This window comes from Copadichromis virginalis, linkage group LG7 (genome assembly GCF_057382275.1).
Source record: "Copadichromis virginalis isolate Kocher_CV1m ecotype Utaka linkage group LG7, C_Virginalis_male_GT1.1, whole genome shotgun sequence".
Taxonomy (NCBI): Eukaryota; Metazoa; Chordata; class Actinopteri; order Cichliformes; family Cichlidae; genus Copadichromis; species Copadichromis virginalis.
The window spans coordinates 20,269,060-20,281,038 of NC_140624.1; the positions used below are offsets into that span (position 1 = coordinate 20,269,060).

Consider the following 11,979-nt stretch of genomic DNA (forward strand, 5'->3'; position numbering starts at 1 on the left):
GTTTGTGGAAGGTGAATCATTCACTTTCTTTAAATTATTGGGGCCACTACATATGAGAGACAAGCATGAGTCTTCTCCTTTTTTATTTTTTGATAAATATTCTCATTTTGGTCACAAGGGAAAACACTGTCTCTTTGTTTACCACTCTAATGAGTTTTATTTCAGGCAATTTGCAATTTGGGGATGATTAAAGAAGCAACAAAGTGTCTGTTTAATAGCAGATTACTGTGATTTCTTTGATTTGTTAATTTGGTGGGTATTAATGTCTCTTTGTTTGGCAAGCCTTGAAACAACATACAAATAAAATGACCAAATCATTATTGGCCCTTTTTATGCAAAACACAATGCAACCACATGCTCTGATGTTTGTGTTCAAGTAGATGAAATGGGAGGAGGTAATGGATCTTTTAGTTGCAATCACTGTATCAGTTCATAAGCATCCAACCATCTGTCTTGCTTCAATTAAAAAAAAAAAAAAAAAAAAGGAAGTTTGGAAAACCCCGATCTCAGCTCATCAGCATGCATACGTAGCATCTGTTGTCTTATTTTACAGCCCAATCAGTGCGGTTAACTCCATGTTTGAGTTAGCAGTTGAAAGATATATTGATGAAAGATGTATTTTTTAACGTCCTCTGAATTTTAAATTTAACTACAAATCCTACAGAAGCTAGGATTTGTTCTGGTGATGACGTTGTGCTGTGCATAGTGAGGGAATCCATGTGGGAGGAGTGCACAAGAGGTAAATTTAAAATATCTAGAGGAAATAAATCTTTGGATGAGTCAATGGCCAGGACACAACGGTTTGCAAGATTTCTTTATATTTTCTTCTTCCAGTATAAACTAAGAATATGAATTAATCTCCTGCTTGAATGCATGGCTAGTTTGTTTCATTTGAACGGCTCTGAATCAAAATTATACAGTTGGCCATTTCACTGCTCAGAAATATGAAAGAAATCCTGGAAAGTTTTTTTTTTTTTTTTTTGAATAGTTAAAATAGTGTCGTAGTAAAATGCAGGCATATTAAAATGTCAAGTCTTGGTGTTATTTGTGTATGCGCTGCCCTACTTTACCACCATAAAACACTGCATAACCCTGGTAGTGTATTTAAAATGAGCTTGGATTAATTTGTGGTTTGAATAAGACCTCAGCACTGGAGAGAGTAGCTGCTTGTTTTGGAGCCTAGAAGAGCATAAAGAAGTCATCCTGCGAGCAGATCTCATGATTGGTTAATAAGCGAAGCATGATCTGGTAGGCTTGGCATGGAATCACAGTGGTCATGTTTTGAAAGCACTGCTGTTTACCACCAACTCCTATATAGTTTTCTTTTCTCCCTTCTGGTCATGGGATTTTTCCCTTGTTGGCATGTTTGCTTGTGCTACTGGCTGTCAACGTCTGAGCAGCTGCAAATGGAAAATTTTGTGGACATAACTTTTATTGTGAAATGACTGTTTTGAGGGTGGGTTTGTTTTGTTTTATTTATTTATTATTTTTAGATGCACAATTCTGCTTCTGTGCAAGCAGAAACAAGTGAGACATAGGCAATATTGAAGTACCAGCAGTGACCTGAGATTTTTCAGCCGTTTTTTTCCCCCCCCCCTTTTTTCCAAGATCCGGTTTTGGTGATTTAGTGGATAACCAAAACTTGCAAGTAGGTTGTGAATGTTTTTCTGTCGTCATACAAGAGTAAGACTTGAAGTACTTGAAGCTGTTTTTTGCCATGTTTTGGATATTGCTGACCTTATTTTTAAGGGGGGTTTGATTTTCTCACTTAGTGGGCGACTTTGACAAGATCTGGCGTGAGCACTGCGAGGATGAGCAGACACTGAGTGAGTACGCCCTCGCCATGAAGAATCTTGCTGACAACCATTGGATCAAAAAGTGTGAAGGAGAGGGCCGGATTGAATGGTGTCGCAGGTATGAACGCCCCCAAAGGTCTTTGGGCATCTTTTAGGTTTTATAGAGCCTGGTGAAATCGGACTAATCTGAGCCTGTAAAATGAGCTTCTGTAAACGCAGTGTTTTGATGCCACTTCCACAGCGTCTGTCAAGAGTACTTTTTGGATGGTGGAATGAAAAGAGTGTTAGAGAAGGATCAGAAAAGTGCCACGCTTGCTATGGGTGTGGGTACAGCATCTACGAGTGCCCAGCCGTACAGCACCATCCCCAGGTAAGATGAAGTAAGAGTGTTATCTGTCATGAGTATGACAGATAACACTCTATATCATATATATCATAAAGTCTTTGTCCAAAAAACAAGAAAAATGAATTGCTACGACCTGCCCTCACTCTATAGTAATAATAATGTGCAATAAACATACACTGATTCTTCTTTTTATTACTTAAGTTACCGTGTTGTGTCGTGTTGTACGTAGTGCCGATGTGGGACAGTTTTCCAATTTCATTGTACTATTGTACTATGTATGACTGTGCAATTACAAAGAGTTATCTATAGTGTGTGTAATGCATATGATTTTGTGTATTATACTCATCAGGCATTGCATGTTGTTGTTTGTGCTACAGTTCGATTTCTCAGCTGGGGAAAATGCGCCTTCTTGATGTGGGAAGCTGCTTTAACCCTTTCTTGAAGTTTGACGAGTTCCTCACAGTCGGTATTGACATAGTGCCTGCGGTTGAGGTACGAGTGCATATTAATTCTGTTTTACATTTTAATTGACTATGTGCTTTTATACCATTTGTTTATTCACATGAAATGGATACAGTTTCCCACTTGGGTGTTTGCGTTATAAAGCAAAAACAACACCAGAAATGAGTCATGTCCTTTGCCAGTGCTGTGGTTAGACTATGTGAAGAAAATCATCAGAACACAGAAAAAGTGACGCCCAACAGCTGCAAGTCATGAAAACAAACGAGCTGTGTAGAAATGTTTGCTGGCATAGATCAAGTTTGAACCCTGATTTCTGTTAAATTTGTGCTTTTTCAGAGTGTGTACAAGTGTGACTTCCTCAACCTCCAGCTTCAGCAGCCGCTCCAGCTGGCGGGTGATGCAGTCGAGGCTTTCCTCCGCCAGCTCCATAACCCCATCGATGCTCTGCCCGCTCAGCTTTTCCACGTGGTGGTCTTCTCCCTGCTTTTGTCCTACTTCCCCTCGCCATACCAGCGCTGGATCTGCTGCAAGAAGGCCCATGAGCTGCTGGAGCTGCATGGCCTGCTGCTCATCATCACGCCTGACTCTTCTCACCAAAACCGCCACGCCCTCATGATGCGCAGCTGGCGGGTCGCGGTAGAGTCGCTGGGCTTCAAGCGCTACAAATATGTCAAGTATTCTCACATGCATCTCATCGCCTTCCGAAAGGTGTCTCTGGCCACCACCAGTGACCTGGTGTCACACAACTACCCTGAGATGCTTTACATCCCTCAGGACTTTAATTCCAATGAGGAGGAAGATTGTGAAGACATCACAATGCAGGCGCGTTCCGAGTTTGAGGATGACCAGCTAGCTTGGGGCTTCACGGAGCTACCAGACACACCCTATGATTCCGATTCTGGGGAGAGCCAGAGCAGCTCCGTCCCCGGCTTTCATGAGTTAGAGGATCCCATCTTGCTCCAGAGCTAGGCTAAACCAGCAACCCTCCCGCCCTTTTCTCCACCTAAAGCCCCTTTCAGACATGGAAAGCATAACATCGCTGGCTTCAAAAGTCTGTAAAAGCGATGGAATTATATTTAGTTAATATTCCTAATGCTTTAAATCAAATATACCCCTGACAGTGAGAGAGAAGGCTACAGTACAAGCATGAGGTTTGACACACAGTATTATCAGTGTCAGCTTTTAGAAGTGTAACCACGCTTTTGAAAGTTTAATGCATCCTCTGGTCAGCTGAGCAGCTCACAATGAAGCACGGGACACATGCAGACTTGTGCCGTGCCCGCGCTAATGTTTCAAGGCTTGACCTAGAAAGATTGGCATTGCCGAAGAGCGACCAGGATGCTGATTGAGATGTGAAGCCGACACATTTCGATGCTGCCAGGTTACCGTAAATGGAGAGTGTGTCTGAAAAGGGCTTAATTGTTGTCTCCCCTCCAACTGCTGCGCTGCCAAATTTAACCAGCTGCATTCTTACCCCACTTCTACTCCTTCTCAAAACAATGCAGTTTGCACAGTGTGAAAGAAAAGTTTACAGATTATTTTCTCATATCCACACTCCTTTCAGAGTGTGCACGCACGCACACACACACACACACACACAAAAGATGGATATATTTTGATAAATAGTTAGGTTTTTTAAGAGTTGGAAATCGAATACCCGCAAGATCTCTGAACTCCCCGCTCCTCTTAATATCAAAAGTCAGCTTGTCTACATTCTGTACTCAGTCTCTGTTTGAAATAAGCTAGAGTCGCAGGCTGCTCTGTACAAAAAAGCCAAATACAGCAAACCTAAGCAGCGCGACGGGGGTTTGATTGCACTGGTGAGACAGAGATGGAATAAGTAGACGGGCGTGTTTGCTTCTGGCACATACAGCTCAACTTCCTGAAAACTTTTTTTTTTTTTTTTTGATGTTCATTTTAGTTTTCCAAGACATAAAAAAATTGTTTGGAAATAGATATCCATAGTCAAACAGTCAAACATTGGTGTTGTAAATTGTGGCAATGCCTTGGTAACTTGGCATTCTATGAATGATTTTGTGTATCTTTTACCAAAAAAAAACAACAAAAAAATGGTATTTGTAGCATTTGAAACATTTTCAGAACCATACAGTAGTATTAGTAGGTTTACTAATGTGAAACGTTAAGTGTTTACTTATTGTGTTTAAAAAGGTACAAGTGCATAGTAGGTACAAGGTTTTTGTCTTGCTCTTCTCTTAAAGACTGACTTCATTCTGAATGATCTTTTTCCTGCTGTTGCATTTAATCTTTTTTTTTTTTTGTCTTAAGCAGCAGATTGGTACAACACTGCATGTCAGTGACTTTACACCAGTTTCCTTTGACACAGTTTTACAACTTTGATGTGAAAATACAGCACTCCACAAAAGCAGATGCAGAGTTCCTTAGAAAAATCACAGAGAGAAATTTACACTCACTTTTGTAAAAAAGGTGAAATATTGTAAAATTTAGAAAGCGAGGTCGGATCTGAAAATGCTGTATGCTGCAGGGAGGTTTTAGCTAAGACACTACCAGGTGAAATGTTATTGTGTGTTCCTGCTGGTTCCTGAATAGACTGTGTGACTGAAGAAGTGAATTTCTAGTGTGTGGAATTTCTTTTGGTTGGTTTTTTGTTTTTGTCAGTGGCACTTTATCATTGATCCCAAAGGGTGTCACAAAATGTTGTTTCTTTTCACAATTTTACAACCAATGTGATAGGCCCACAAAACGATACCAATAATAACTATAAGGTGCCTTCTGTGTTTTTGTTTTGTCCATCATATTAGTGGATATGTGTTTATGTAATGCAGTGTGCTTTTGCCATTTCCATATCATTTTCTGGTTAATGCATATCTCTGCTGTTTTGTTTTTTCTTCCTGATTTTTAACAGGAGAAAAAAAATTCACAGTACATATTCAGACTTTAAAGGGGCGTGTTTTGTGATTTTTGTCTTCCAGTGTTTCTTTTGGCCTATTTGCATGATATGGATCATCTTCATTATCAGCATTTTCAACAGTGCAGAACAATGTGTCCTTACAGTACCATTGTATTTCTCTTTTATAAATGAATGTAAATATAAGGTGGCGGTGTGTGTTCCTTCTTTTGTGCTAAGATTTTTATATTTAAAAAAAAAAAAAAAAAAAATCAGTTGTTTACAACTTAGAACGTCCACGGCTCTCTTTTACAACTTGGTCAGAAGTTCTTCATCTTCCTCTGATAGTACTATACAGAAATAGTAGTTGTTGTTTGCTTTTTTTGTTTTTTAAAAAAAAAAACCATTCAAACCCCATGGCCGCAGAGTTTTTAATTAATAATATTAAAAAAGGAGTGTTAGTATTTTTGTAAGGAAGGGATGTCATATTTATTTTACATTGTGGGCCCCGTACAGCCCACTTTGATGGGGCTAGACCGTCGAGTAGGCCAGAGCAGTGAAACTCCCCTTTCTGTCAGAGCAGACACATTTAACTAAACTTTTAATCCCTGAGATTATGATAATATAAGGAAAAAGTGCAATTTCATGATAGAATGTGTAAAATAACAAAAGGTTCTTGTAGCTTATTGCCCAGATTTATAAAATCTAAAATTATCAGGTTTATAAAATTTAACAACTTTATAAAGTCTCGTTTTGTTAATTCAGATTTTTTTTCAGACCCACTTTAGAAAAACTAAAATTTCTTCAGTAGATGGTGAAGAAATTGGTGATGTGATGGAATTTTTGGTAATTTCATTATTTAACTATTACATGCACCACACAAAGATGAACTCCTTCAAAGCCATCCAGTTATTGTCTTTGCCAGGCTGGTTCTGACCCTCGCACCGTATGTTTGACACCCCTGTAAAGTGATGGGAGACCTCTAATCTCTAAAGGGTTATCTAAACATATATGTGGTCAAAAGAGTGGCTGGTAGGGTCTCACATTGAGCCCACACAGAAATCAGAACAACTTAAGTGTGCTTTAAACAATGCTCATCCAAAGTCTCTAAAGTTGTAGTGGAGAGAAGCAGAAATGCAATTGTTCATCTGGTGTTTTAATAATAGTAGCAGAGTGCACTGACTGGGACGTTGGTCCAAAGTCTTCCATAAGCGTTCAACTAGGGTTAAAAATTTGGGAATATGAAGCTATGCAACTCACATAATTTTCATGCTCGTCAAACCATATAGCGACCCCTCGTGCCCTGAGGATAGAAGTAAAATCATGGAAGAGACCGCTTCCATGTCCACAGGAAAAAGGCGATTACTAAAAAAAAAGTTAATTAAATTGTAAATATCTACAAGGGAAAATGTAGGCCTAAACCATGTCGGGGGAAAAACGGCAACAAACTGGATTTTCTAAATGCAGGGGTCAAATAATCGGATCTTCCTTGAATGTGTCATTTGTTAGTTCCTGCCAGCACGGAGAAAGTTTACTCTACTGTTTTGGCGGCGGGGGGTCTTATCTTAGTTTAACTGAGCGAACTCAATAAATAAATACATAAATAAAAGAAAAAAAACTGCATCAACAATACGGTTTGGACGTTTGAACTTTTCAACACCAGTTCTGACCCTTTATGCTTACCGTAGTCTTAGCACAATCATGGCGACTGTCATCTGACTGAAAAGTTTTGATGTGAAACTTTTTGAACTGATGTCTTTCACAGTCCCGCTGGCTGGCGTCAGAATAACCCAACTGCGATCGTTTATAATCGTGCCAAACGTCAGATGGAAGAATACAAACAAGTGACATCCAAGATGTGAGTGTTTTGACCGCTGACACTAACCGTCCTGAAGATGTGCCGCTGAGGAGCTAACGCCAGCTAAGCTAGCTACTTTCAACAAGTTAGCCCGCTGGCTAAACCGAGTTTGAATGTCACAGCGGACAGCAGACCGGGTCATATCTGACTTAAATGCCATTTTTTAGTTTCAGGTCGTTGGTATTTAATTTAAAAGGAAAATGTGTCGTTTTCTACGTTACTGTGTCAGTCACTGCCTTCACGCAGCGATGACCCGGCTGGAGGAAGTCAACGGAGAGATGAGCATGTGGTCATCAGTCCGGTGGCTAGGCTACTTGTCCGGGCTTAACCTGCTCGTGGCCCTGTGCATAGGTCTCTATGTCCGGTGGGAAACAAGCGCGGAGTCCGCTCTTCTTGTCATTTTTGTTTTGGCCCTGGTTGTCCTTGGAATAGCCATTGGCCTCTACTACTTCAGTATGGAGAGGATGAGCCTCAACATCCTCCACCTGTGGTTCGGTTTTTTGCTGGGTCTCCTGTGTTTCCTCAACTCCCCCGCCCTGGACGTCGACGTCAGGGAGCAGGTTACCAACTACCTGCTGCTGGCCAGCGTGGCTCTGAGGACACTGTGGGCACTGCTGGAGAGACTGGTTGGATGTGCTAGGTATCGCCCTGCCTTCTTGACCTCCGCGGAGCGCCTGGAGCTAGCTGGCTTTGCGATCGCCAGCACCGCGCTGCTCATTCAGAAGTCCCTGAGCGTGATGGTGCTCGTGGTCGCTCTGGGCACGGTCATGGTTGCGCTGCGGATGAAGGCGCTCCTGGCGCTCGCCAACCTGGCCTGCTTCGCTGTCATCACTGCCGTGCTGTTCTTTAAGTCTCTGAACATTACCACCAACCCGTTCGCCCTCTCCTGCTTCTTCAGCCAGCTCATCTGCGACCCTCTGCTCGATGTCTACTTCAGCGGCCTCTCTGTGACCGAGCGCTGGCAACCGTTTCTGGTGTGGAGGGGGCTGTGGCGCCGGGTCTCCCTCCTGCCCCTGCTGGCGGTGGAGGTGAGCTTCATCGTCCTTTCTGCTGTGAGACTTTTAGACCAGGAACAGTGGTACCGCACGATCCCAGCCTTCGTGGTGTGTGCGCTCTTCTGGGGTATTTGCCACATGGTGTTTGTCATCACTGTGTGGGGTTTTCACTCTAAGCTCAGCGAATGCCAGAGGCTGTGCTGGTCGGAGGTCAGCGGCCTGGACAAGGTGATGGCCTCCAAAGGCATGCGACATTTCTGCCTCATCTCTGAACGCCTGGTGTTCTTTACTCTGGTGTCCACGGTAGCTGTGGGTGCTCTGTGCTGGCAGGTAGGTCTGTCTCAAAAATGCTTTACTGCTGCAGCACACGGGTTATTCTGTTTCCTGTTTCATTTTTTCCTTTACGTGACTCTTGTAAATTTGCTCAGCAGGCCAAAAACAGTTTGTTTGTGAGCACTTTCCTGCTCATTCTGCCCCTGGAGTCTCTGTTCCATGGACTCTTCCATGAGCTCGGGAACACCCTGGGAGGAACATGCGTGGGCTATGCAGTGGTCATTCCCACCAACTACTGCAGGTAGAGGACCAGCGTTGTATCTGAGAATTAGAAACCTCTCCAATTTAGACCACATTCAGATTCATGTTTGGATTTACATCATTGATATTCTGTGCGCACAAATGAAATGGAATTCTGAAAGTGGCATAATTCTCCTTCCTGTTACAGTCCTGACGGTCAGCCGATGCTGCTGCCTCCAGGCCAGGTGCACGAGTTGAACAGGCGCTCTACGGGTATGTTGAACAACGTGCAGCGCTTCTTTGCCCACCACCTGATTGAGACGTTTGGCTGTGACTATTCCACCAGCGGGGTAACCCTGGAGGCTCTGCAGTCCAAGATGAAATCCTTTCTGGACCTCCGTACCCCAGACGGCCCACGCCACGACACCTACGTAATCTTCTACAGTGGCCATACGCATCGCACTGGCGAGTGGGCGCTGGCAGGTGAGAGAGGCTTTAAGTTGAAGCAGTCATGATTGGGACTCGCTTTTTTCTAAACCTGCGTATGTATTTGAAGGGAAAAAAAGTTTGGCACTTTCCAAAAAGGAAACCTGGGTTGTTGTAAAAACATATATTTTTAACCAAGTATTGAATTGAAGTTTAATTTATTTGAGTATAAAATGCTGTTTTGTTTATTAAATAGCCAGAAATATTAGGAAAATGGATATTAATGCATACTACATCCTAAATGTACAATCAGTCATGCATATGTCTGTAGGTACTCCACCCAGAGGCCAATTTTTAACTAGCAAAAACCCTGGCAGTAGGATAATGCAAAAAAAGAAAGAAAAGAAATAGAGACCTCTCCCAGGCCTCTGGCAGAGGACCTGAGCTTGAAGGATTAACCGCCCCATTTTTTATTTTTATATATATATATATATATATATATATATATAAATAAAATAAAAAAAATCAGCTGTTTCATGCGCACATCTTTAGGTGGAGACACTCTACATCTGGATCACATCTTGGAGTGGTGGAGGGAAAAGAACACCAACTTCTGTTCCCGCCTTGTTGTGGTGCTCGACTGTGACAACTCTCTGCCATGGGTGAAGGCGGTTACGAAGGTGGAAAATCTGTATGTTGCCATCCAGGGAGCGACGCTCTCCAGAGCGGCGGACGTCGAGCTGCATGACCTGCCGCAGCTCGGAGACTTCACCTCCGAGTGGGTGGAGTACAACTGCAACTCAAACAGCAACATCCAGTGGTCAGAGAGGGGCAGGGCGGTTTCTGCTGCTTACGGCATCTCCAAACACTGGGGCGACTACACGCTGCACCTACCAACAGGAAGCGACGTCACCAATCACTGGAGCATGTACTTCCCCCGGGTTACCTATCCCGTGGTCCAGCTGGCGCTGTGGTGCGGCAGCCTGAACCTGCTGTGGACCTGCAGCGCCTGCCTGCGATGTCTCAAGAGACTCAAGCTCAACTGGTTTCCACCAGCAATACTGGACACGGGGCAGGGCTTCAAACTGGTCAGATCATAGAAATATGTGTGAACCTGTTTTTATTTGAAGAATATATTTCTAAAAAATATTTTCTAAAGTTTTTGTTTGTTGTTGTTAGGTTTGGGGGTTTGTTTGTTTTTTTAAAATTCTTTTTGTATCCCAAAGACGGGCAGCTGTTGGATTATAAGATTGTTAACCAGAATCCTTTCAAGTTACTTTAAAATAAGCCAGTTACTGATTGGGATGTTGATAGAGTTATTATTTAAAGTGTCTGAAAAGCAGTTCTGTTAATGTGTGACTGGATTCGAAGGTCTTATTCTTTCTTCCCCAGACATTAGACAAATACACAATGCAAGGTGAGACTGAACATGGACCCTATTTTGCACATTTTAGCACCGTATTGACTGTTAGATCTGAGCCACCTCAGTTTTCTGCACATTCACACAGGTGCCTTTTAGCTTCACCAAAACTCAGACTTGCTAGGCTGATTGTTTTTAACCTTAAACCAAAGAGTCGACGGTACGTTTTCAGAGGAGGATCTCAGGCATAAAAGCTGTTCTCTGCACTCTTCAGCTGCAGGTTTTGCTATTATTATTCTGTTATGATGAAATGATTCCTCGTACATTTTTCTGCACTCCTACAAATATTTTGTCACTCGTTGCTTACTGCATGCTTGAATGCACTGCTTTGTCTGTTCTAAAAAATATTTTAGAATGCCTTTTACCAGGTGATCTTTAAATCCACTCCTGCTGCTGCAGGGAGTCCTCGAAGACTTAATTGTACCAATGCACTACAAGCCAGGTACCGGAAGACCTGCAGTCTCTCTTGTAATGGACCACAGGAATTTGTTTTCTTCCTGGGGGTTTATTACAGTTCACTGAACTATGCAACTGTATGCCAATAGGCTGTGTGTGTATAGAAAGGGATTCATGGGAAGAAAACCTGTTGGAGCTATGCAATAAAAAGTCAAATATCACTCTAATGTATGAACTTGCTTATCTCCTTATATTATTTTTTAAAAAGGGGTATCATTTCATCCATCTCCTTAGTCTTGTCCAGTTCAAAGTTGCAGAGGTGCTGTTACTCATCAGTGCCATTGAGTCCGCTTGGATTCTGCTTATTTATCAGTTCTGATTACTGAGGTACCACTGTTGTTCTTTCCCAAAAGGAACCGATAGTCGTCAGGATATTTTATTCTGGTGGATTGGATAGTTTGGAACTGACAAATGTTGAAGACTTCTTTTTTGCATGCCCACTATCTTGTGATAATTTGGTAGCAGCGCAATGGTGATACTATTTGCAATGTTTATCTTGTGTAAAATCCATAATCACAAGTAACTTTATAGAAAACTGAGGAATCTGGAAAGCTGGCAACATTTCAAATTTCAGAAGAGAAAAAGTGTGTATGCCACAGATGTGTGACAAAGCATTTTAGTAGTTGCTTCCCAAGTTTTGTGGCAGTTTCCCCCTTGTAGACGCACATGTCCAGCCCGTCTAACGAGTACATCAAGAGCAAAACAGATAAAGATTTGATGGAATTTGTTTCCATGGTGACACTGTATACAAACTTACCAAGCATAAACTTTCTGCCCTTACAACAAAACTAAAACTCTGGAGTAGATATTACAAAGGACACAATACTTACCTATAGTATTA

At 42.2% G+C, this 11,979-nt stretch overlaps 2 protein-coding genes across 3 annotated transcripts in view; both read left to right on the forward strand.

The window, feature by feature from the left end:
* Positions 1–5,677, forward strand: part of samtor (S-adenosylmethionine sensor upstream of mTORC1) — a 6,774-nt gene extending 1,097 nt beyond the window's left edge. Inside the window, exons 2-5 of the mRNA XM_085462417.1 lie at positions 1,773–1,914; positions 2,038–2,166; positions 2,520–2,634; positions 2,941–5,677. Coding sequence (XP_085318543.1) covers positions 1,773–1,914; positions 2,038–2,166; positions 2,520–2,634; positions 2,941–3,573 — 1,019 coding nt within the window. The 3' untranslated portion in view covers positions 3,574–5,677. The remainder of the gene's footprint in view (positions 1–1,772; positions 1,915–2,037; positions 2,167–2,519; positions 2,635–2,940) is intronic.
* Positions 5,678–6,878: 1,201 nt separating this feature from the next.
* Positions 6,879–11,299, forward strand: tmem168b (transmembrane protein 168b). 2 transcript variants are annotated; one of them, XM_085462419.1, is made up of 4 exons: positions 6,879–8,653; positions 8,752–8,897; positions 9,045–9,319; positions 9,815–11,299. In XM_085462419.1, exons 1-4 carry the CDS (start codon positions 7,529–7,531, stop codon positions 10,360–10,362), a joined length of 2,094 nt encoding a protein of 697 aa, XP_085318545.1. In that variant the 5' UTR covers positions 6,879–7,528; the 3' UTR covers positions 10,363–11,299. The 2 variants fall into 2 exon arrangements, with proteins under 2 accessions (XP_085318545.1, XP_085318544.1); XM_085462418.1 differs by having other exon boundaries at positions 8,755–8,897.
* Positions 11,300–11,979: the final 680 nt, after the last annotated feature.

Excerpts from the sequence above, each read along its gene's own strand:
- tmem168b (XM_085462419.1), top strand. The coding sequence starts at position 7,529 with ATGTGTCGTTTTCTACGTTACTGTGTCAGTCACTGCCTTCACGCAGCG. Across the intron at positions 8,654-8,751 it reads TGGGTGCTCTGTGCTGGCAG|CAGGCCAAAAACAGTTTGTT; the intron begins GTAGGTCTGTCT and ends AAATTTGCTCAG. Across the intron at positions 8,898-9,044 it reads ATTCCCACCAACTACTGCAG|TCCTGACGGTCAGCCGATGC; the intron begins GTAGAGGACCAG and ends TTCCTGTTACAG.